We start from the raw sequence: 21,629 nt of genomic DNA, 5'->3' as shown, positions 1-21,629 counted from the left end.
CGTCTCACATGTTTATATGTATACACCTTCATGTTAGGTAGCCTGGAAGAGATCACTATTGCGTTTTATCGTTAGTGTGCACACTGGTTAGTAATTCTTGATCAGTGTGCCTAGTGGGAGTTTCCAATATTTTCATACTGTTACTATCACGTTGACGTAAACGCAAATTTTATATGGAATTAAAACAGTTGCGCAGTAGTGCCACTAGATGGCGCTGTTTCAATTCCTTAGAAATTCGCGTTTACGTTGACGGTAACAGTATCAAACTGCCACTAGGCCCTCTGTTATCAATGAATATTCTATACGAAATCAAGTGACATGAGAATCACCAAGAATAGCTAGTAAGAGAATATGCCAGCTGGGACTAAGCCTAGTATTTTTTTAGTTAATGAAGCTCTTTATGTTCCTTAATTAAATCTTAAATTACCATTATTTTACGTAGTTAGGTTTTGTTTTTTTTATAGATAATAATTACATAAGTATATTTGTTTTCAGATGAGTCTGAAGCCGAGGAGTCTGTGCTGGGTTATTAGGCTTCGGCGCCCGTGAAGTAATGCTTTCGAATGCTATTAACATAACGACAATCAGAGACAATTAAAGAAATTTAGAATAACTAAGTATTAGGTATTTCCTTTGACAATCTTTGATTTTTTCATACCACAGCACGTTAATAGTTTTATTTTCATTATTATATGACAAGTTAGTTCTTCACTATGATCTCATCGTATGTTAATGACGCTGCAGTCTAAGATGGAAGCGGGCTTGGAATTTGTACAAATTTATTTTACCCATCTCCTCTGATCGGGTTCCTGGGGTGTGAAACCGCAATTTTTACTCGTCGATGTAATATAGCAAGTTTTATTAGAATTTGAACTTAATTTCTGTGGCATGGAAATGAGCGATGTCACATCGCTGTAACTTTACAGACCATGGGGCTGACCTCTCGGAAATTTACGAGTAAGATGGCTATCTATCAGATGGCTAAGCCTTATGCCTTTCTGAGGAATGTGATGCACCGTGTGACACCACCAACTTCGAAAAGCCGACCGGCAACGTATCTACTAAGAATTTCTAGGAAAAAGTAAGCTCTAGATATATATCATAGGCCAATCCAGGACTCGAAACCCGGGACTTCATGATCACTATCGGAAGCCATAGAGGCTAACCACTAGATAAACGAGGCAATTTCATAAAGATCCGATATAAGGAAAAAATGATCTTTTAAACCTTACCTAACCTTACCTTATCAGACGATAGACGTACACTGTTGGACATAGGCCTCTTGCAATTTGCATGGACCTCCAAGCATAACAGTCTCGAGCTCCCTGCAACCCGCTTATCTCTTGATCTTGATTATATAATTAATAATAATAATAATAAGCCCATTTATTTCCAATCCAAAATGCAAAAAATCATTGCAAATTACATTAAGATATTAAATAATGTTGCAGTCTTCGTTACCATTGATCAGAAAAGATCTATCCAGAAAAAAAAATTAGACTGACGTAGTCGCCGTTCGTTAGTTAAATATGTACTAGTTATAATGCAGACATTTGAAAATAGCACACATTTCACGTTATGTTGAAGCTGAGTCAATGCTATTTCAAATTAGCTCTGTTATACACAGACATACCTTGTTGTTTATTTATATGAGGCAACTGAAACACGAAAGAGATAAAAACATCGGATGAAGGGACCTTTACATGTAACGATACGATTACGATTTGATTAGTGTATAAATTGTACACTATAGGAGATACATTTAAAATATAGAGTAAAAATAATATAAAGCGTAATATAAATACATATTCTAGGCAGAATAATCAACAATAACAATTGACATGTTAAAGTGTTAGTAATCCCTGCGACTCGCTTGATGTCGTCAGTCCACCTGGTGCGGGGTCGGCCAACACTGCTCTTACTAGTGCGGGGTCGCCATTTCAGCACTTTGGGACCCCAATGTTCATCGGCTCTTCGAACTATGTGCCCCGCCCATTGACACTTCAGCTTCGACTCATTGAGCTATGTCGGTGACTTTGGTTCTTCTGCGGATCTCCTCATTTCTGATTCGATCACGCAGAGATACACCTAAGTCCTCGTTATAGCTCGTTCCATCGCCCGCTGTATGACTCTGAGCCTTTTTATGAGGCCCATAGTTAGCGACCATTTTGCTATAACGACTAATAAAAGTTTTAAGACAAATCCTAATTCACAACAAATAGCTGTTGTTGTTGTTGCTAACCCGGCGCACAGCATAAGTGCTCTATGTTCTGTGGTAATGACTCGAGCGTTAATCTATGTATATGAAATAAAAGAACTTCAATTTATTTTTATTGACTGCACTTTCTTTGGAGTTGAGATTGGACTCGGCCGTCCAATGCCAATGTATACCTGTCTACCTACATCCATCTTTCTTTTGGGAACGAGTTTTCGTACATAATATTATCGATTTATCGTGTAGTACAAACAGTCGTTGGCTTGCGACTTGGCGCCTGCGCGGTGTACTTCGTAACAGCTGACTGTTATGTCAATAACCTGAATAAATAAAAACATAAAGTAAATGAAATAATAATATTTATCATTCCCCAGGTGAAACTAAAAAAAATTGAGATAATTAAGTAAAAAAAACTGAAAACAGCGAATTTTCTATTAACCTTCACCTAGCGGCTGAAGTGATTATTTCTGTTCGCCCTTGTGACGTCACTGTCACGTTACGGCGCTCTTGGTGTTGCCACAAGTAGATATTTTCCCGTTTTTATAGCAAAAGTCTGTTAAAATTACGTTCCTTTCCCAACTAAAAATGTTAAAATCTTTCGATTGTTCCTAAATAGGTCTCGTTTATTCATCAGGTATCCACTTTTGACGCCTTAAGTCTAAAAATATAATATTATTAATTTAATATATAATTAAAATTATCACACAAGCATTATTTATGTTATGTAAAATTGTTTAGAGACGTGCTGGTTCTTATACAAAATATATTTGACTACGTAGTAAATAACATTGATAGAGGTCTATATTTAAATTCGATATAAGTATATCAGATGAGGTGTATATATCAGATGAGGTTTATATTCAAGCGTCATCTAAACAAATCCTAAATATAAGGTCAAATATTGGAATCCAAGCAAATTAAAAAATTCGGGCTCAAATAAAACTAGAAGCCAATTTCGAAAATTTAATTCCGAAGCTGGCAACATTTAGTGGAAAACCGCGCAGTTCAGTCAATACCGCGCGCGGGAACACGATAGTGTCTATTGTGGAGAGATTTTTTTTATAAATTACGCGAGCAAAGGTGTGTGTACACAATGCCTAATATCATTAACGAGGTTAAATTAGACTTTAAGGATGTGCTCCTGAGGCCCAAAAGAAGCACTTTAAAAAGCAGGAACGATGTAAGTTGATATTTTAATTAATGATTTCAATGAAAACTAAAGATCAAGGTCCGGCGAAAATCGTAGCAGCAAGCTGAAACTAATTTTAAGCGCTACATTTTTTTAAACTCAAGGTTCTTTTAATGCAATCGTCGGGATCTAGAAATACGTGTAGGTTTTTTTCATGTTGATTCAGTATGTAAATAATTATGTAAATAAACAATATAATGCGCCAAGTTTTCTTGAAGGATAGAATTATATTTTATTAGTTTTGATAAGAAAATATTAATATTTTATATTTATTATATTTTATATTTTTTCCTATAGTTCTAGGGATTCAATTATTTTGTTTTTAAATAGGAAATGTTTTCTATTCATCCTATTCATTCATAAGATTATTTTAATGCGAAATTGTGTTCCTTTAAGGCTTTGGGGAAATATTAATTGTATTATTACAGAAATCATAGATTTTTCCGCAGTAGATCGCTAGTAAAATATGTATCTAATAGGTATATTGTGACAAAATTATAAATAACCTTAAAATATACATTTAATTTACAAAAGCCCCATCCAACGTACCTATCAATAGTCTTGGAAGAAAACTCGAAACATACAAACTTAACTGCCAATTGGTGCAGTAGATACTGACCTTGTCTGCCTGCATCCAAGGCTGAGAGTTCAATTTCCACTGGGAAATATAATATGATGTTCTCTGATGAATATACCAGTATTCTTTTTACTAAGGACTCATAACACAAGGTACGCTTTGTCCACAGCGTTAAGAAGAACTTGGGACTGGAAGGCAATGTGTACAGTATATATTGCCCTATAATAGTTGGATAATCCTACTAATATTATAAACGCGAAACGTTTGTATGGACGTTTGTTTGGACGTTTGAAACTCTTTGACGCCGCTGCTACTGAAGCGATTTGGCTGTTTGGAATGGAAATAGATTTTAATCTGGATTAACACATAGGCTACTTTTCATCACAGAAAAATTTATGGTTCCCGCGGAATTGTGAACTACTGAATTCCACGCGAACGAAGTCTAGTAAATAAATAAATATTTACTACATAGTACTTTGATTACATATTAACATTATTTGACCACAGTATTTCCTAGTTTTGGATGATATAACGTGTGACAAGATTGATTGCATTTTTACGTACGATAGACGATACGTACGTAGACACGTGTAATGTACATGTACTAAGTACGTACAGAGCATGCAATTGTTTAGGTTTGTAAGCGATGACTCATATGTGTAATCTAGGGTTGCCAGAACCCGCTAATTTGTCGTTTATTTGCACAAATATTTATATTACAAACTTTTATCTAAACTACAAAGAGCTGTGATAGCTGAAACTGTAGAATATTTTTTTTATTTTCTTTTTATGTTAACAAGTTAGCCCTTGACTACAATTTCACCTTATGTGACGATGCAATCTAAGATGGAAGCAGACTAACTTATTAAGAGTAGAACGAAATCCACATCCCTTACGGTTTCTACACGACATCTAAATCGCTTAGGGGTACGTCTTTGCCGATAGAGTGGTAACTAGCCACGACCGAAGCCTTACACCAGCGAGACCCGGACCAATTAAGAAAACGTCAATCCTCCCAAGACGAATTGGGGATCGAACCCAGGACCTCCGCCTTAAATCCACAGCACTTACCACTGCCCACGGAGGCCGTCAAAAATGTGCTTTCAAATCGGAGGGCGTAGGTTCATGCATCTCCAACTTTTCAGTTATGTGCATTTTAAGACATTCACGTGTCTCAAACGGTGAAGGAAAAACGTAGAGATTTTCTGAATATTATAAACAGAAAGATTTGATTGTTTGCATTGAATAGGCTCTGAAACTACTGATTGTATTGAAAAGTTCTTTCATCCTTAAAATCCTACATTATCCCTGACACATTACAGCCTATAGTCAGGCTATATTATATCCCCGTTTTCCCATGGTAACGGAACGCGGATGAAACCGCGTGGCGTCGTAGTCTTCTGATAAATTCTAGTTAGTTGGCACAACCGTAGACATTATCGCGATTTATGAATCAATCTGAAATAGAAAACCGGCACAATCTAGATGAAGACAATGTAATGTTTGATTTTAATGTCAATACACAAGTTGCACGTGACGGTCATTACGTTTGATCAGTGATTACTACACTGGTCAATATGTGCTTATTAGGTCAAAACTTTTTCTCCTTCTCCTATAAAAATGGTCAATGTCCCGTTTTCATAAAAGAAGTCCCCCGTCTCACACATTATGGTGCTTCAGTTATTTGACAGTGAGATACCACCTGCCTTTATTAAAAGTCTACAAGCCGACACCCCGCGGTATCGCCTGCGTAGTTCCCGTTCCCGAAGCCATATTTTATCGCCGAGAATACAGCGATATCAAATAAGCCTATGACACTTATAAATAAGGTGGCTTTGTAGTGTTATCGCCGCGTTGCAACGACTTGCGGTATGGACGGCTTCAGTGTGCTCGTAGCGTTCGAGCCGTCCACATCGCTAGTTGTGTAATTCTTTATGAGTTACTTGGGATAGGCGGGGAGAGTGACTAGAGTGGAAAAGGGGAGTGTTAGATATCTGTCGAAGGCGCCTTTAACCCTACACACATCGTTCACAAGTGCGTGACTTCACTCAAGGTCATTCTCTGCCACTTTAGGGTCTTATTTTTCTTACAGTTTGATTTGTTAATTAAGTTGTCCTGACAAACCTCTGTTTTATTTTAACATTAGTTTTATTATTTTTAACCGACTTCAAAAAGGAGGAGGTTCTCAATTCGGTCGGTATTTTTTTTTTTTTTTTATGTATGTACACCGATTACTCAAAGACGCGTGGACCGATTTCAAAAATTCTTTTTTTGTTTGAAACGGTATAGTCCCCATTTGGTCCCATTGCCATCATGACAAGATCTGATGATGGAATCCTGGAGAAATTGAGGGGAACTTTCGAAAATTATATGGGTGTCTAGTGTGTTCGTGAACTTTTCCATTTAGTGCCTTTAACAAATACAAAATTATGAAGGTTTAAAATCGATCTGATGATGGAGTCATAAATAGACGAGGGAACTCCTTGGCGATTTACAGCAGTTACCTTGTGTTTGGGCTTGATTAATTTGTCTTAATGAGAACTTTCCACATTGTGACTGTCATTTAGGGGTTTGGTGATGAAGACCAAGGACAATTAAGGGAACTCCTTAACAGTTAACAGTAACTACCTTGTGTTTGGCCTTGATTAATTCGTATTGCTGAGAACTTTCTACCTAGATGAGTTGTGTCTGTTATTAGGGGTCTGATGATGAAGACCAAGGTCAATGAAGGGAACCCCTTGACGGTTTACGGTAGCTACCTTGTGCTTGGGCTTGATTAATTTGTATTGCTGAGAATTTTGTACCAAGATGGGTTGTGACTGTCATTAGGGGTCTGATGTATTCGTTTGAGATGAAATTTTACACTAAAAATTGAAAAATAATAAAAATTTTAATAAAAAAAATACAACCGACTTCAAAACCTAAAAACGTACCCACTAAACTAAAAAGCGAAAAATAACATCATAATATGTTCTACCTGCTTATCAGTATGAAGTCGGTGCTTAGCCGGTGTTGTCTTAATTTAAGCCATTTCTGACAGGACCACATGAAACAACATTGTCTGCAAAATCTAAATCTTTAAGATATGCTCACATGGCTTGAATTAATACATCACCGGCTTAGCACCGCCTTCATACTGATCAGCAGGTAGAACATATTATGATGTTATTTTTCGCTTTTTAGTTTAGTGGGTACGTTTTTAGGTTTTGAAGTCGGTTGTATTTTTTTTATTAAAATTTTTTTGTAATCACTTTTGAGTCTGCTAAAACTACTTAGTGGTAAAATAATTTTTAAAATCGGTTCAGAAAATCCAGAGATTTTTCCCTACAACACCACCAACTTTAGCTTTTTATAATATTAGTATAGAACAGTAGATATTGTTGTACATTGGGTACCTAGCAACCTCGAACGCCACAATGTATCTACCCTCATTATTCATAAATTAAGTCTTATCTACTTGTAAAAGCGCATAAACTAAGTATAGAGTACTAATAGATTCCCTGCGCTTTCATCCGTATAGTTCCCTTTCCCATGGGATATTTTACTCTGTGAAGATGTACCGTACCTACTCGTAGCTTTCTTCTGGTAAAAGATTTTTTAAATAGTTTCAATAGATCCAGACGTTACTCCCTACAACTTCACAAAGGAAAATGACATTAGTGGTATGGTCCTGTATATTTTTTGAAATAGCGCATAGCGCATTCTGTTTCTAGTTCTGACTAGTTTTTTAGTCTATTAGTATTTTAGACTAGAGAACAATTTTTGGATTTACCGCCTAAAAATCGTTCGTTATCGACTAAAATACTAAAGTAGTCCGAACTAGGCATTACAAACGGAGCGTTTGACTAAAATAGTTAACAAGTAATATTGTGACGTCACAAAATGGACGCCATAGTTTTTGACGTTTGGAAAATTTAAAAATACACGATTTTTAAATTAAGAAATTTTATTAATTTATATCGATATATTTCGGACCCTTATTCCATGTACTATGCGAAATTAATATTGATTAAGTATTATAAAGATATGAGTCAACTACCCTCCTAAAGACACATTGAGGCTTAATACCAGTGGCGTATTAGCGCGGAGTTGCCACATGCAGCAGCGTGGTGGGCCTGAGCTCCATATCCTCTCTCCTATAAATAGGCTGATAATTATGATTATGATGGTTCATCCACTTACTATCAAGTAGGCCATCTGCTTACGTCAAATTCTTATTTGTACAATCGCGTACTAAAGTTGATTAGTTTATTGTGCAAACGTAGACACGTTACGTACTTTGTTTAAACTAAGCCTTTAAAACGCTTAGGAGCCTTAAGTCTTAACGCACTTATGTTGATGACTATAGCTTAACCTTTATATCCCACTTTCTTTTATGTTTGTTGAAATAAATACGTTAAATATCTTCCGTAAAAAGTTTACAGTTTTGTTGTGCCAGCGATTAGTCTAATGGCGCTTCATATGGTCCTGGGTTCGAGTCCCAGCTAAGAAAATATTAAGATTCCTCAAGGCTCTCGTATCGGTCGGACAAATATATGTTAAGATAAGATATATATACAGTCTCAGACTAATTACATAGGGACTAGTATCGCTCCCAAATTGACGAACAAAATTGTATGTAATTTTTCGAGGAGAACAAGCTTAGATTAGGTATACATATATCTTATACTAAACTAGAAGTTGTGTACACCATTCAACCACACAAAAAGGTATTTTTACGGAGCTCTATAACCGACGAACACGATTACAACTATGAAACATTGATTCTATAGATACAGTTTTTATAATCGCTTTAGATCGTTGATCATATACTTTGACAGAAAAGTAACGTCTAGCGAGACAGGTCCTTATGTAATTAGTATGCAGTGAACAGCTGGGCTGGATATTTATTAAAAAATATTTAAACAAATTATAAAAACATGCGTTTTCATAAATTTAAATATTTTTTTGTTTGTGAATACGTTATAACCTATACTATAAGTATTAAACTCGGTTAGTCCAATATTTGCCCTATAATTTTGAGAATTTACTCCATTTTTTTTTATTTGGCAGGCGATTTCAGTCTCTACTTTCATTAGCCAGAATCTATCTTGCTTTTCTAAGATTGTCTATGCGGGGATTCTTTTAGTAAGTCCCAATAAGAAAAACCTTAAAACCATAGGATTTGGCGATGTATCTGGGCTCTATGCCAATGTCTTTCGAACTTCCAACTCGGAACAAGGTCACGCGAGTAGCTCTGTGGGCCAATCAATCGATAATGCTGTACGGAAAATGCTTCTAGAACCTTTTCGTGCCCTAATAGTGATTAGATTGGTATTAGGTATAGGTACTTATTTGATAAAAAATATTTGTCGTCATCAACCCATATTCGGCTCACTGCTGAGCTCGAGTCTCCTCTCAGAATGAGGGTATATAAGAAATATTATATAGTTACATATACGTTGATCATCATCATCATTATCAGCCAATGGACGTCCACTGTTGGACATAAGCCTCTTGCATGGACTTCCAAACACAACAGTCTCGAGTCAACATCCAGCAGCTCCCTGCAACCCGCTTGATGTCCTCGGTCCACCTAGTGGGGGGTCGACCAACACTGCGCTTTCCGGTGCGGAGTCGCCATTCCAGCACTTTATGACATCAACGTCCATCGGCTCTTCGAACTATGTGGCCTGCCCATTGCCACTTCAGCCTCGCGACTCGCTGAGCTATGTCAGTGACTTTGTTCGTCTGCGAATTTCCTCATTTCTGATTCGATCACGCAGAGATACTCCAAGTTGGAGTTTATAATATTTTAAAGAAAGCATATAATAAGAGCCGTGATAGCCCAGTGTATATTTGACTTCCGCCCTCAATTCGGAGGGCGTATAGGTTCGAATCCGGTCAAGGGTATGCACCTCCAACTTTTCAGTGGTGTGTATTTTAAGAAATTAAATATCACGTGTCTCAAACAGCGAAAGAAAAACATCGTCAGTAAACCTACATACTAGAGAATTTCCTTAATTCTGTAGGTGTGTGAAGTCTGCCAATCGCCATTGGGTCAGCGTGGTGGACTATTAGCCTAACCCCTCTCATTCTAAGAGGAGACTCGTGCTTAATAGTGAGCCGAATATAGGTTGTTAATGATGATATTAATATTTTAAAGTGTGTGAATTTACGTGACTCCCGCATCATAAAAAAAAACAAATCATAAAAAGAAAAACGCGCGCGTGTAGGCATACGAATATCCAAACAACCGTATACACGCATAAAAACGCTAGTCTGCGACCTCTCTAAGCCCGCAAACCTGCATTGGAGAGTGGTGGGCGTAAGCTCCATATCCTCTCTTCTGCACTGGGACGTTAAAATAGTCTGATAGTGAAGATATAAATAATTTAAATAAACCTCCTCAAAGTTACGGCTGCATCTCTTCAATACAGCATTTACGTATTCCATTAACGACAATACTTATCTAATGGCATGAATCCAACATGGCGTACAACGTCATACAGTACTAAGTAATCTCTGTTTAACTGTATATTTATAATGTTTCAGGTGGATCTGTTCCGAGAGATTACATTCCGCAACTCCGGTCAGACGTACCGGGGAGTCCCCGTCATGGCGAGCAACATGGACACTGTCGGCACCTTCGAAATGGCCAAGGAGTTGTCTAAGGTACCCACCGATTACACTATACAGGGTGCTCGGGGATGTCCATATATCTGGGGTTAATATTCTTTACCGAAACTTAATTAAAAATGTCCAGCTTTCAAATTAGCTGTAAAAAAGGAGCAGACAGACAAAAATACTTATTTTTGTTTAAAATAATTATATGTAGGTATGGATTGTATAATTTTTTACTAGATGAAGTACATTGGAAACTCCGCGGCATCTTTACGTCTAAAATTCCTCAGCTCTAAAGACAAAATACTTCGAACAGTGATGACTTACGGATCCAAGACTTGGTCACTAACTATTAGGCCTTATTAGAAGGCTAAAAGTCACTCAGCGGGCGACGGAGCGAGCTATGCTCGGAGTTTCTCTGCGTGAGTGAATTAGAAATGAGGAGATCCGCAGACGAACCAAAATTAATGACATAGCTCAGCGAGTCACGAAGCTGAAGTGGCAATGGGCAGGGCATATAGTTTGAAGAGCCGATGGGCATTGAGGTCCCAAGGTGCTGGAATAGCGACCCTGCACCGCAGTTTTGCCGACCCCCTACTAGGTGGATCAAAGACATCAAGCGGGGTGCAGGGAGCCGCTAGACCGAGGTGCTTAGAAGTCTATACAAGAGTCCTATGTCCAGAAGTGGACGTCCATCGGCTGTTTATAATGATGATGACTAAGTACACGTAGCTTCTTAAGTAGATGATTAAGCCTATTCAGTCAACTCATTATTTTCGCAATACATTGTCACAGTAACTAAACTGTACAGCTCACATCCGGAACAATTGTAAACATAGATAAAGTTATTGTTAAGTATTCGCTGAAACTATTTTTAACCGACTTCCAAAAAGGAGGAGGTTCTACGTTCGGCTGTATGTATGTTTTTTAATTTACAATGTTACTTACGCCTCGTTGGAATGGTTAGCCTATCTGACTTCGGATGAATACTATGAAATATTAAGCATTATAAAGAAATTCTCATTAAAAATTCGAAGTCGTAGCGGATTTGGCAACGTTACACCACCTTACTTCAAAGAGCCTACCTACGATAAACCAGGGTTTCTTAGGTGCTAGGGGTTGAGGGTTGGACTGATCTAGTAGGAATAATTATTAATGTCCGTAGATGAAACTCATCAAGATGGTCTTTGATTGATTTTTGGACAACCAGACAGGGAACGACTTGTTTGTGTGTCGTTTAGTACGTGTAGTATTGGTACCGTGGTAAGTTAGTTCACCACGGACAATGAGGTCCCGGGTTCGAATTCGTGGTCAGGCTATAATAAACAACATAATTCACACATTTTAAAAACTGAGCAACCACTTACATAGTGTTTATATCTCAAAACAATTTAGTATATTTTTTAAGATCTAATAGAACGATAATGAACAATTTAAGGCCGTTTAAAAAGGGTCAACTAGCCTATTGTACCTGCTCAGATGACCGCCATTTTGGTTCAGTTTACTTGCCTGGATCTATATCTATGTTATTGTTACAGCACGGCCTATTCACATGCATACACAAATACTATACCACGGAGGAATGGCAGAAATTCGCACAAGAAAGCCCAGAGTGTTTGGAACAAATGGGTAAGTAAAGATGTCAAAAAACCGCCCTTTATCTCCTAAGTTGCGTATTACGTAAGCCCAATATCATCTCAAACTTGACGACCTCTTGGCGCAGTTGGTACCTCTATACTTCTCCTATTCGACATATATTCATTAACCGACTTAAAAAATGAGGAGGTTCTCAATTCGACGCGTATGTTTTTAATGTTTGTTACCTCCTAACTTCGTCATTTATTAACCAATTTAAAAAATGTTTATTTTGCTCGAAAGAGATTGGTCCCATTTAATTTTCATGAAAATCGGTTTAGTAATTTTTAAAGTAAAAACTGAAATACGTCTTTGGTCGGTTCAATTTTCATGTTGAAAAGATTATTTTAGTCTCTTGAAGATGCATGTAGTTTGGACGTTTACTTTTTTAAAAATGCTGGATTACAATTTCGTTTGCAGTCTCACCTGATAAGTGATGATGCAGTTTTTTTTTCCATTTAATGACAAGTTCGCCCTTTACTGCGATCTGATATTAAGTGACGATGCAGTCCATGATGGAAGTGGGCTAACTTGGAAGAGGTATAAGTTCAGTGACCAAGACCAACAGACTCAGACTAAATACATAAGGACTAGTATCGCACCCAAATTTACAAACAAATTTTCTGCCATTTTCTAAGGAAAACGAGCTTAGATTTTATACATATATTATACTAAACTAGCAGTTTTTGTTAGTTTTTTACACCATTTAACTACACAAAAAGGTATTTTTACGGAGGTTTTTAACCGACGGACACGATTGTAAACTATGAAACATCGATTCTATAGAGACAGTGTTTATAATCGCATAAGATCGTTGATCATATACTTTGACAAAAAATAATGTCTTGCGAGGCAGGTCTTTATCTAATTAGTCTGAGCCAACAGACGGTCTCTACGCGGCTTCGTAATTCCAATGGCGTAGCTACCAAGGGCTAGGCGGTGCAACGCCCCAAGCCCTCAAGCTCAGGGGCCTCTTTAATCCTTACCTTTCAATTCCTAAGAAATTCGCGTTTATGTTTACGCGAACATCACAGTATGAAAACATTGAAAACTACCACTAAGCGCTTTGGTTTGCTGATAATCAAACCAAATCCGATTGGTTCCAGCCGCTAGCTCCGGCACCGGCGAGGCGGACTTCGACCGACTCTCGGAGATACTCAACAGCGTGAAGGAGCTGAAGTTCATCTGTCTCGACGTCGCCAACGGATACTCGCAACACTTCGTCGAGTACTTACGAAGAGTGCGGGCGGCTTTCCCTTCACACACCATTATCGTGAGTACTTTTACCCGACTGCGTCAGAAGGAGGGTAATGTTTTCGAACGAACGAAAAACGTTTTACGGAATTATGTGTGAATGTGTGTCCTTTTCTCATGTGTGTCCTTGTGTGTGTGAGTCAGACTGTCTGTAACTTTTTAACCGACTTCCAAAAAGGAGGAGGTTCTACGTTCGGCTGTATGTATGTTTTTTTTTTTTTTTTTTTATGTATGTCCAGCGATAATTCCGTCAATTGTGGACCGATTTTGAAAATTCTTTTTTTGTTTTGTAGGGTTTACTTCCAGGGTGGTCCCATTTTTTTCATGTCAGGATCTGATGATGGCATCCCGAAGAAATTGAGGGGAACTTTCGAAAGTTGTAGAGACGGCTAGTACGTTTGTTAGTGTTTCCATAAGGTATTTTAAACCACTACAACTTTATGAAGGTTTGGAGTTGGTCTGATGATGGAGCCGAAACACAGACGATGGAACTCGTCAAGGATTTACAGCAGTCACCTTTTGTTTGGGCTTGATTAATTTGTATTGATGAGTACTTTCCACCTATATGGGTTGTGACTGTATTAAGGGTCTGGTGATGAAGACGAGGGACAGTGAAGAGAACTCCTCGACGGTTCACAGTAACTACCTTGTGTTTGGACTTGATAAATTTGTATTGATGAGAACTTTCCACCTAGATGGATTGTGACTGTATTAAGGGTCTGATGATGAAGACGAGGGACAGTGAAGAGAACTCCTCGACGGTTCACAGTAGCTACCTTGTGTTTGGACTTGATAAATTTGTATTGATGAGAACTTTCCACCTAGATGGATTGCGACTGTATTAAGGGTCTGGTGATGAAGACGAAGCACAGTGAAGAAAACTCATCGACGGCTCACAGTAGCTACCTTGTGTTTGGACTTGATAATTTTGTATTGATAAGAACTTTTCACTTAGATAGGTTGTGACTGTACACACGCAGTGGGTATGCTAACACTAAAAATAAAAAACTAAAAATTTTAATAAAAAAAATTCAACCGACTTCCAACTCAAAAAATAATTTTAACTAAAAAGCAAAAAATAACATCCTACCTATGTGCTACCTTCTGATCAGTTTGAAGGCGGTGCCAAGCCAGTGTCGTGTTTTAATTAAAGCTGTTTCTGGAATAACCACATAAATTTTGTAGTTTAAACGTATTTAATTAAAACATCACTGGCTTGGCACCGCCTTCAAACTGATCAGAAGGTAGCACATAGGTAGGATGTTATTTTTTGCTTTTTAGTTAAAATTATTTTTTGAGTTGGAAGTCGGTTGAATTTTTTTTATTAAAATTTTTATAGATATGAATAAATCTATTTTCTTTTTTTTTTTATTATTTACAAGTTAGCCCTTGACTGCAATCTCGCCTGATGGTAAGTGATGATGCAGTTTAAGATGGAAGCGGGCTAACTTGTTAGGTGGAGGATGAAAATCTACACTCCTTTCGGTTTCTACACGGCTAAATCGCTTGGCGGTATGTCTTTGCCGGTAGGGTGGTAACTAGCCACGGCCGAAGCCTCCTACCAGCCAGACCTGGACCAATTAAGAAAACCTCAATCGGCCCAGCCAGGGATCGAACCCAGTACCTTCGTCTTGTAAATCCACCGTGCATACCGCTGCGCCACGGAGGCTGTCGTTTTCTTTCTTTTTTTCAGTTTAACACACAAATGCGCTACTGTTAATACGATTTATGTAGATATGATTGGGTTATTGTTTCAGGCTGGCAACGTAGTGACAGGGGAGATGGTGGAAGAACTGATATTGTCAGGAGCTGATATTATTAAGGTAACAAAATGAGTCAAATTAGATGTATGAACATGTGAGGCGGAATAATGAAAGTCATATTACTAGAACAATGACAAAATTGTAAGTGAAAGGACATAAGAGGAGAGGAAAGCTAAAGAAAAGATGGTTGGAGTGTGTGAAAGAAAATATGTCGCCTCGTTTGCTTCAATATCCTGATATCTCGAAAAACACCATCTAACAGGAGGCCGATTTCTGACCCTCGAAAAATCTTAGATCTTAGTAGTTTTAACACGAAAATTTCCTGAAAGTTAAAAAACAGCCTCCTGCTTTCTGAGATATCACATTATTAAAGTTGAAGCGATGTGTAATAAATGGAATGGATGATAGAAGATAATGGAAGAGACTGACATAATACTGCTATACAATTACTGAGCTTGAACCTTTTTAAGGTTGTGCTAAACTGCCAAACCTGTTGTGATACCTACCACTTTGGTAAGTCAAGACCATAAGCATCAGAAGCATTTGGTCTTTACTTACCCAAGTGGATTCAGCATAGGCGTATATAGCGGGGGGCCAGGTGGGTCGTGCCCACCCTGTAATGGATCTGTGCCCATAGGATTCTGGGCTACCGATAAAGAATTCTATTATGATACTAATAATAGACTGATGTCGGGGGCCAGGTCCACCCTAGGAAATAATTCTAGATACGCCAATGGGTATATCAGATACTACGATAGTGTTAAGGTATTATACGTGTGGCACAGTTTTAAAATAACCTCTTTTGAAGTGATAACTTCTTTTGGGAGGGTAAACCGCTTCTTAACGTAACGCGTTACGGCACCACTCTGTCTGGCCTCCCTTTCTCTTACGCATATAGCAGCAGGTTTAAATTATCAATTCTGTCGATTTTCGAGTTTATATTATGCCGATTTAAATGGGTTAAGGAAAAAGGGATGATGAAGGAGAGATTCTCTATTATTTCCAGGTAGGGATAGGTCCAGGGTCAGTGTGCACGACCAGGATAAAAACCGGCGTGGGCTACCCGCAGCTGTCGGCGGTGATCGAGTGTGCCGACGCAGCGCATGGTCTGAAGGGACATATTATTTCTGTGAGTTATCTATGCTAATACTAGCGGACGCCCGTGATTTGTTCGACCTTAGATCCTCTCAATCCGGCCCAGTCGCAAAATCTTAAGATAGCATTCAATTAAGGTTACGAAGGTTCATGGCGACGACCCACACACGCTTAGTATAAAATTATATGGAGCACTAAACAAACCCGGTCGCGCGACACGGTCTCAGGATTGGTCGCGGTCGCCAAGAACCAAATGCTACCTTTAGCAGGCGTCTACTTTGTAAACTAATTTAACGTCTACTTATAAACCGCTTGACTTACAAAGATTAAAGGCCTACCCTGCCTTCCATCTTTGTACTCGTCAAGCAGTTTTCGATATTTCCTGATGACTTTCGCTTTACTGTACTAATATTATAAAGAGGTTTGATTGTTGGTTTTTATGTTTTGAATAAGCTCTGGAACTTCTAAAACGATTTTGAAAATTCTTTCACTGTTAGAAAGCTACACTATCCCCGAATGCTATAGGCATTCATTTTATCTCCGTATTCCTACAGGAACGGGAATCACGAGGGTGAAACCGTGCGGCGTCTGCTCGTACGAGTATGTAATAAGTATAAAGATAGATAGATCGTACAGTTTCCTACGCCCTTGCACTTGGCCTGTTTAATGAAATTGTGGACCCCAAAACAAAGGCGTAGCGTACCTTGAAAGGGCTGTGTACCAAAATTAGTTAGGGAGCCCAACCCAATACATGAGCGGCTAATCCCGAAAAATCTTTTTAGTTTTTGATTTACCCTTTTTCACTATTTAAATATTTGGATCTAAAATTTTAACACAAAATATTGCAAATAATTCTCCGACATATGAGATAATGGTAAACCTTTAAATGTTAATATGTTACAAAATAGCGATTTTTTTAAAAAAATCATTACCTATTAAATCAAAAAGATATTATGATTTTTTTAATTTCGTATTTTAATCAAGACAATATCAAAGACCAATTTTGTTTTCACACGTAAGGGGCCCCGTATCATCGATACGGTTGAAACGGCGGTAGCTAATCAACCAAATCAACTTTAAAATTGCCTTAAATCCAGGATGGTGGCTGCGCATGTCCCGGGGACGTGGCGAAGGCGTTCGGAGCGGGCGCCGACTTCGTGATGGCGGGCGGCATGTTCGCTGGCCACGACCAGTGCGGCGGCGAGGTGGTCACCAAGCCGGACGGCCGGCAGGTCAAGCTGTTCTACGGGATGTCCTCCTCCACCGCCATGATGAAGCACTCGGGGAAGGTCGCGGATTATAGGTCCGCTGAAGGTGAGTTTTGACTGGTTCTTCCCAGATCTATACTTATCATGAAGCTGAAGAGTTTGTTTGTTTGAACGCGCTAATCTCAGAAACTACTAAAATTCTTTCAATGTTAGATAGCCCATTTAGGAAGGCAATCCCCGTTATCCTACGGGAACGGGAATCACGCGGGTGAAACTGCGCGGCGTCTACTCGTTTATGAAAATAATGTACAACGCCAATTATATTATTTACCAAGTTTTGTTACTTATTTTATTTCATGGTCGTATAAAAGTATTGTATGCCACTGCACGTAATTAGCTGTTGTAGCACTCATGCTGTCTATCGTGCAATCCGGCTTCTCCTCATTGCACAAAAACTACTCGTGCTACAATGACTCTCATTACATGACACTGGCATAAATAACTATTAACGACCACGAGTCTACTGAAAATAACTAAAATAAGACCCTAGAATGGCAGAGTGATCACAAGTTCGTGACTCCACTCAAGGAGTCACGAACTTGTGATCACTCGAGGTTAAGGGATTCCTTGAAAGTTAACTAACACTCCCATTTTCCACTCAATTCACTCTCTCCGGCTATACCAAGTAACCCATAAAGAATTACACAACAAGAAATGTGGACGATTCGAACGCTACGAGTATACTGAAGCCGACCGTACGACGAGCGCCTTATATAGCAAGTCGTTCCCGTCATCCGATCGCTACCCGTCTCTAAATCCCTACTCTTAACGAATCAAGTCGCGCCACCTAGCGTCGGCACGAGCCAACAAAAGATCGAGCGACGTCATATCCGTCTCAGACTACTATTTCCTACACTATATACATTTTCCAGGTAAAACAGTAGAAGTGGCGTACAGAGGAGACGTGGAGGCGACGGTGAAGGACATCCTGGGAGGTCTCAGGTCAGCGTGCACCTACGTCGGGGCGGCGCGCCTGCGGGAGCTGCCGCGGAGGGCCACCTTCATCAGGTGCTGCCGACAAGCCAGCGATGTGTTCTCGTAAACTTATGTAGAGGGGGGTAGAAGAATTTAGGCTGAAACACCAATTAGCGTGAAGAGGAAACCAAATGAAATTTGTCAGAAAAAAAAACATAGTCGAATCGCTTAGAAATGCTGTGAAGGGCCATAAAGACTACAATTAATACCTACCTACCTATCCTAGTTTTCGCTTACAATTTCCCTACAATTGTTTAATAGACAACAATTTTAGTTTTATATATTTTTTTAGTTATCCTACTAATATTATAAACGCGAAAGTTTGTATGGATGTTTGTTACTCTTTAACGCCACAACTACTGAACCGATTTAGCTATAAAATTTAAAACGAACATAGTTAATCCCCTGGATTAACACCTAAGCTAATTTTCATCCCGAAAAATCCATGGATCCCGCGGGATTTCTGAAAAATTGAATCCCACGCGAGCGAAGTCACGGGCGTCCGATTATATCTACTCTTATCGTGTCCTCTTTATGCTAATTGTGATATGATTAAGGATGTGTCGCTTCCGGAGCGAGAACAATCATTAATCTATGGTATGATACTTAAAACATGCTAATGGTCTTCACCATAATAGCGGCCTTATTTATAAACATGAATAAGGATTTAAACCTCACGTTTCTGCAAAGTAAAGTGAACTTTAATTAGTAGGGATTAGGTCCACTTTACTATAAAAAATAGAGGTTTAAATCTCAATTCATGTTATAAATATGGGTAGATGATTAAGAATAGGCATCGTTGACACTTTTTAAAAGGGCCTTAAATTATTATTCATTATCGTTTTACTAGATTCAAAATAAATTATCATATTTTTTGAGACATTAAATACACAAAAATTTTAATTTTTTTTGACTATACGAGCGAAGACGCCAAGTCATGACGTCACGTAAACCCGTAAACACTAAACCGTATAAAATCAAGACTGAAAAAAGCAAAAAAGTTCGACATGCCTAAGACAGGACATGAGACGTTTATTCATGACGTCATAAAATGGACAAAAGTGTTCTTGACGTTTGGATAAATTGAAAAATACATAATTTTTAGATTAAGTTTTCTATAAAATCCTTAACTTTATTGATTTGGGTACTATACGAAATTAATATTTTTTATATAAGGTCAATATGAGTCAACTACCCTATTATGGTTTGTGATGACGGAAAATTACCTAATTTTACCTACTATCTAGGTATATAATGTCAGCCACTGACGACCAAATAAGCGCACATGCCTGCAGCGCTAACAGCTTGACAGCTGATAATACTGATCGTATGTTGGTCGCGATGTGCATGACATCATGCCGATCGTGATCAACACACGATCAATTTTATTGGCTGTCAGGCCGTTAGCGCTGCAGGTCAGTGGCAGGCTGTGGCAGGATCGTCAGTGGCTGACTTAAAATTTCCGATCGATCAGTGATCAGCAGCATGTTTTAAGTGTGTTTCCGCCCTTAGAAGGAAGAACAAAAGAATGGCCTTATTTTTTAATTAGAATCGCTATAATGCTTAAGTATGACGAAGATTTGAATTTGTAAAATATAGCAAGATTTCAAGCTGTATTTAAAATGACTGAAATTCGTCGTAACATATGTCAATATATACGACAATTTTATCGCATATACACGCGAAAAAGCTTATGATTCACGAATAGCTAGAAGAAATTCAGAATTGGCGCCCTTTGCCTTGAATATCAAAATTTAATTAACTCTATCTGCTATTTAAATCTTTTAAAATTAATAAAGAAAATGTCTATAAACATCGATATTAATGCTATTTTTCCTCTTCCATATCTAGGTAGGTATAGTACGCGGCCTGTAAGTTGAATTACGCGAAGTAACTGTTTTCTGGTATATCGGAGAGGTGCCTCGAGTACCTGGCCATAGCCTATAGTGACACGTTAATTCCATTATAACGTACGAAAAAGAAATGCCCATCTCGGCCCTGGCCTAAGCTAACTACCCGGCAAATTTCTTATATCTGAAAAATTCTACTTTAATAGTGAAATCATTACTTTCTAAAAAAAATTTTGCTACAACGTTTTAAGACATTTGAAATTAATATATTGTCCCCAACAGGGATTTGTATTATTTTTATTTGGTAACCGAATAAAAATAATACAAAATGTTATTTCGGTGCACTTCGAACTTTTTTACGAGAAGAGTGATAAAAAATGTTTTTTTCTTCAAGAAACATCTTTACTAAACCAATTAATTAACCAGATCCTTATTTATACGTCATATTATCATCTCCATATGCATTTATACGGGGGTATACCTGAGTTCCCTGGGCTGATGTTGTATAGGCCAGTATAGGTTTTCCTCTTTTCGATTATTTGATATCTGTAATGTATGATTGTAGTACCTGCGCTGGCAACTGTCATTATGTTTCAACTTACTTGTCGAGGTCTATATTATATCAGACTAAACTGAAACATAGTAAAATAAAATAGTTTTCGGGCAAATATAAACTTGTAATGCTTAGGATTTAGATATTAAATTAATGATGTTGTAAGTAAAAGGAGGTAGACAGAATTGTATGCGTTCTTTAACTTCTTCAATTAATGTCAAATGTGGCTAATTAACCGATCTGAGTTCAGTCTTCCGTCAGGCGTCATTGAGTCAAGACGTGTGATTTATGTTTTAATGAACAGAAATCGCCATTTATGAAGTGAATGTTCTATACCGTTTTTTTTTCAACATTTGTTATGCCACAAACTATGAAAGATTTGTAAGTTTTGTATAAATAGGCCGTCCTTTTCTTTTCCATGTATTATTATTATGTACATGTAATTTTAAGTTATTTGATATTAATTTTTATTAATAAATTGCATCATTTTAGCACAATGGAGCGCAACTAAATTATTTTTGAAGTAAGCTTTATCTCTTAACTAATAAGTATTATTTTGTAAATTATTTATTTACTGAAAAATAAAAGACGACTTGTTAATGTCCTTTAAATAGAGTATTGTGAAAATATTTTGTTGTTTAATTATAACATC

The 21,629-nt window shown here is 37.9% G+C and overlaps 1 protein-coding gene across 2 annotated transcripts; it reads left to right on the top strand.

Annotated features, from left to right (window-relative positions):
- Positions 1 to 3,209: 3,209 nt before the first annotated feature.
- On the top strand, positions 3,210 to 21,606 carry LOC112055751 (GMP reductase 2-like). Of its 2 annotated transcripts, XM_052887757.1 has the most exons (8): positions 3,211 to 3,395; positions 10,516 to 10,635; positions 12,123 to 12,213; positions 13,326 to 13,492; positions 15,231 to 15,296; positions 16,243 to 16,365; positions 17,429 to 17,645; positions 18,472 to 21,606. In XM_052887757.1, exons 1-8 carry the CDS (start codon positions 3,309 to 3,311, stop codon positions 18,639 to 18,641), a joined length of 1,041 nt encoding a protein of 346 aa, XP_052743717.1. In that variant the 5' UTR covers positions 3,211 to 3,308; the 3' UTR covers positions 18,642 to 21,606. The 2 variants fall into 2 exon arrangements, with proteins under 2 accessions (XP_052743724.1, XP_052743717.1); XM_052887764.1 differs by lacking the exon at positions 16,243 to 16,365 and having other exon boundaries at positions 3,210 to 3,395.
- The last annotated feature ends 23 nt before the right edge of the window (positions 21,607 to 21,629 follow it).

Source organism: Bicyclus anynana, chromosome 2 (assembly GCF_947172395.1).
Source record: "Bicyclus anynana chromosome 2, ilBicAnyn1.1, whole genome shotgun sequence".
Taxonomy (NCBI): domain Eukaryota; kingdom Metazoa; phylum Arthropoda; class Insecta; order Lepidoptera; family Nymphalidae; genus Bicyclus; species Bicyclus anynana.
This window is presented reverse-complemented; position numbering and strand designations above follow the sequence as displayed.

What these genes read in the sequence shown, in the direction of transcription:
- LOC112055751 (XM_052887757.1), top strand. Translation starts at nt 3,309, where the DNA reads ATGCCTAATATCATTAACGAGGTTAAATTAGACTTTAAGGATGTGCTC. An exon ending in CTTTAAAAAGCAGGAACGAT is followed by an intron (nt 3,396 to 10,515) that starts GTAAGTTGATAT and finishes ATAATGTTTCAG; the next exon opens with GTGGATCTGTTCCGAGAGAT. An exon ending in TGGCCAAGGAGTTGTCTAAG is followed by an intron (nt 10,636 to 12,122) that starts GTACCCACCGAT and finishes TTATTGTTACAG; the next exon opens with CACGGCCTATTCACATGCAT.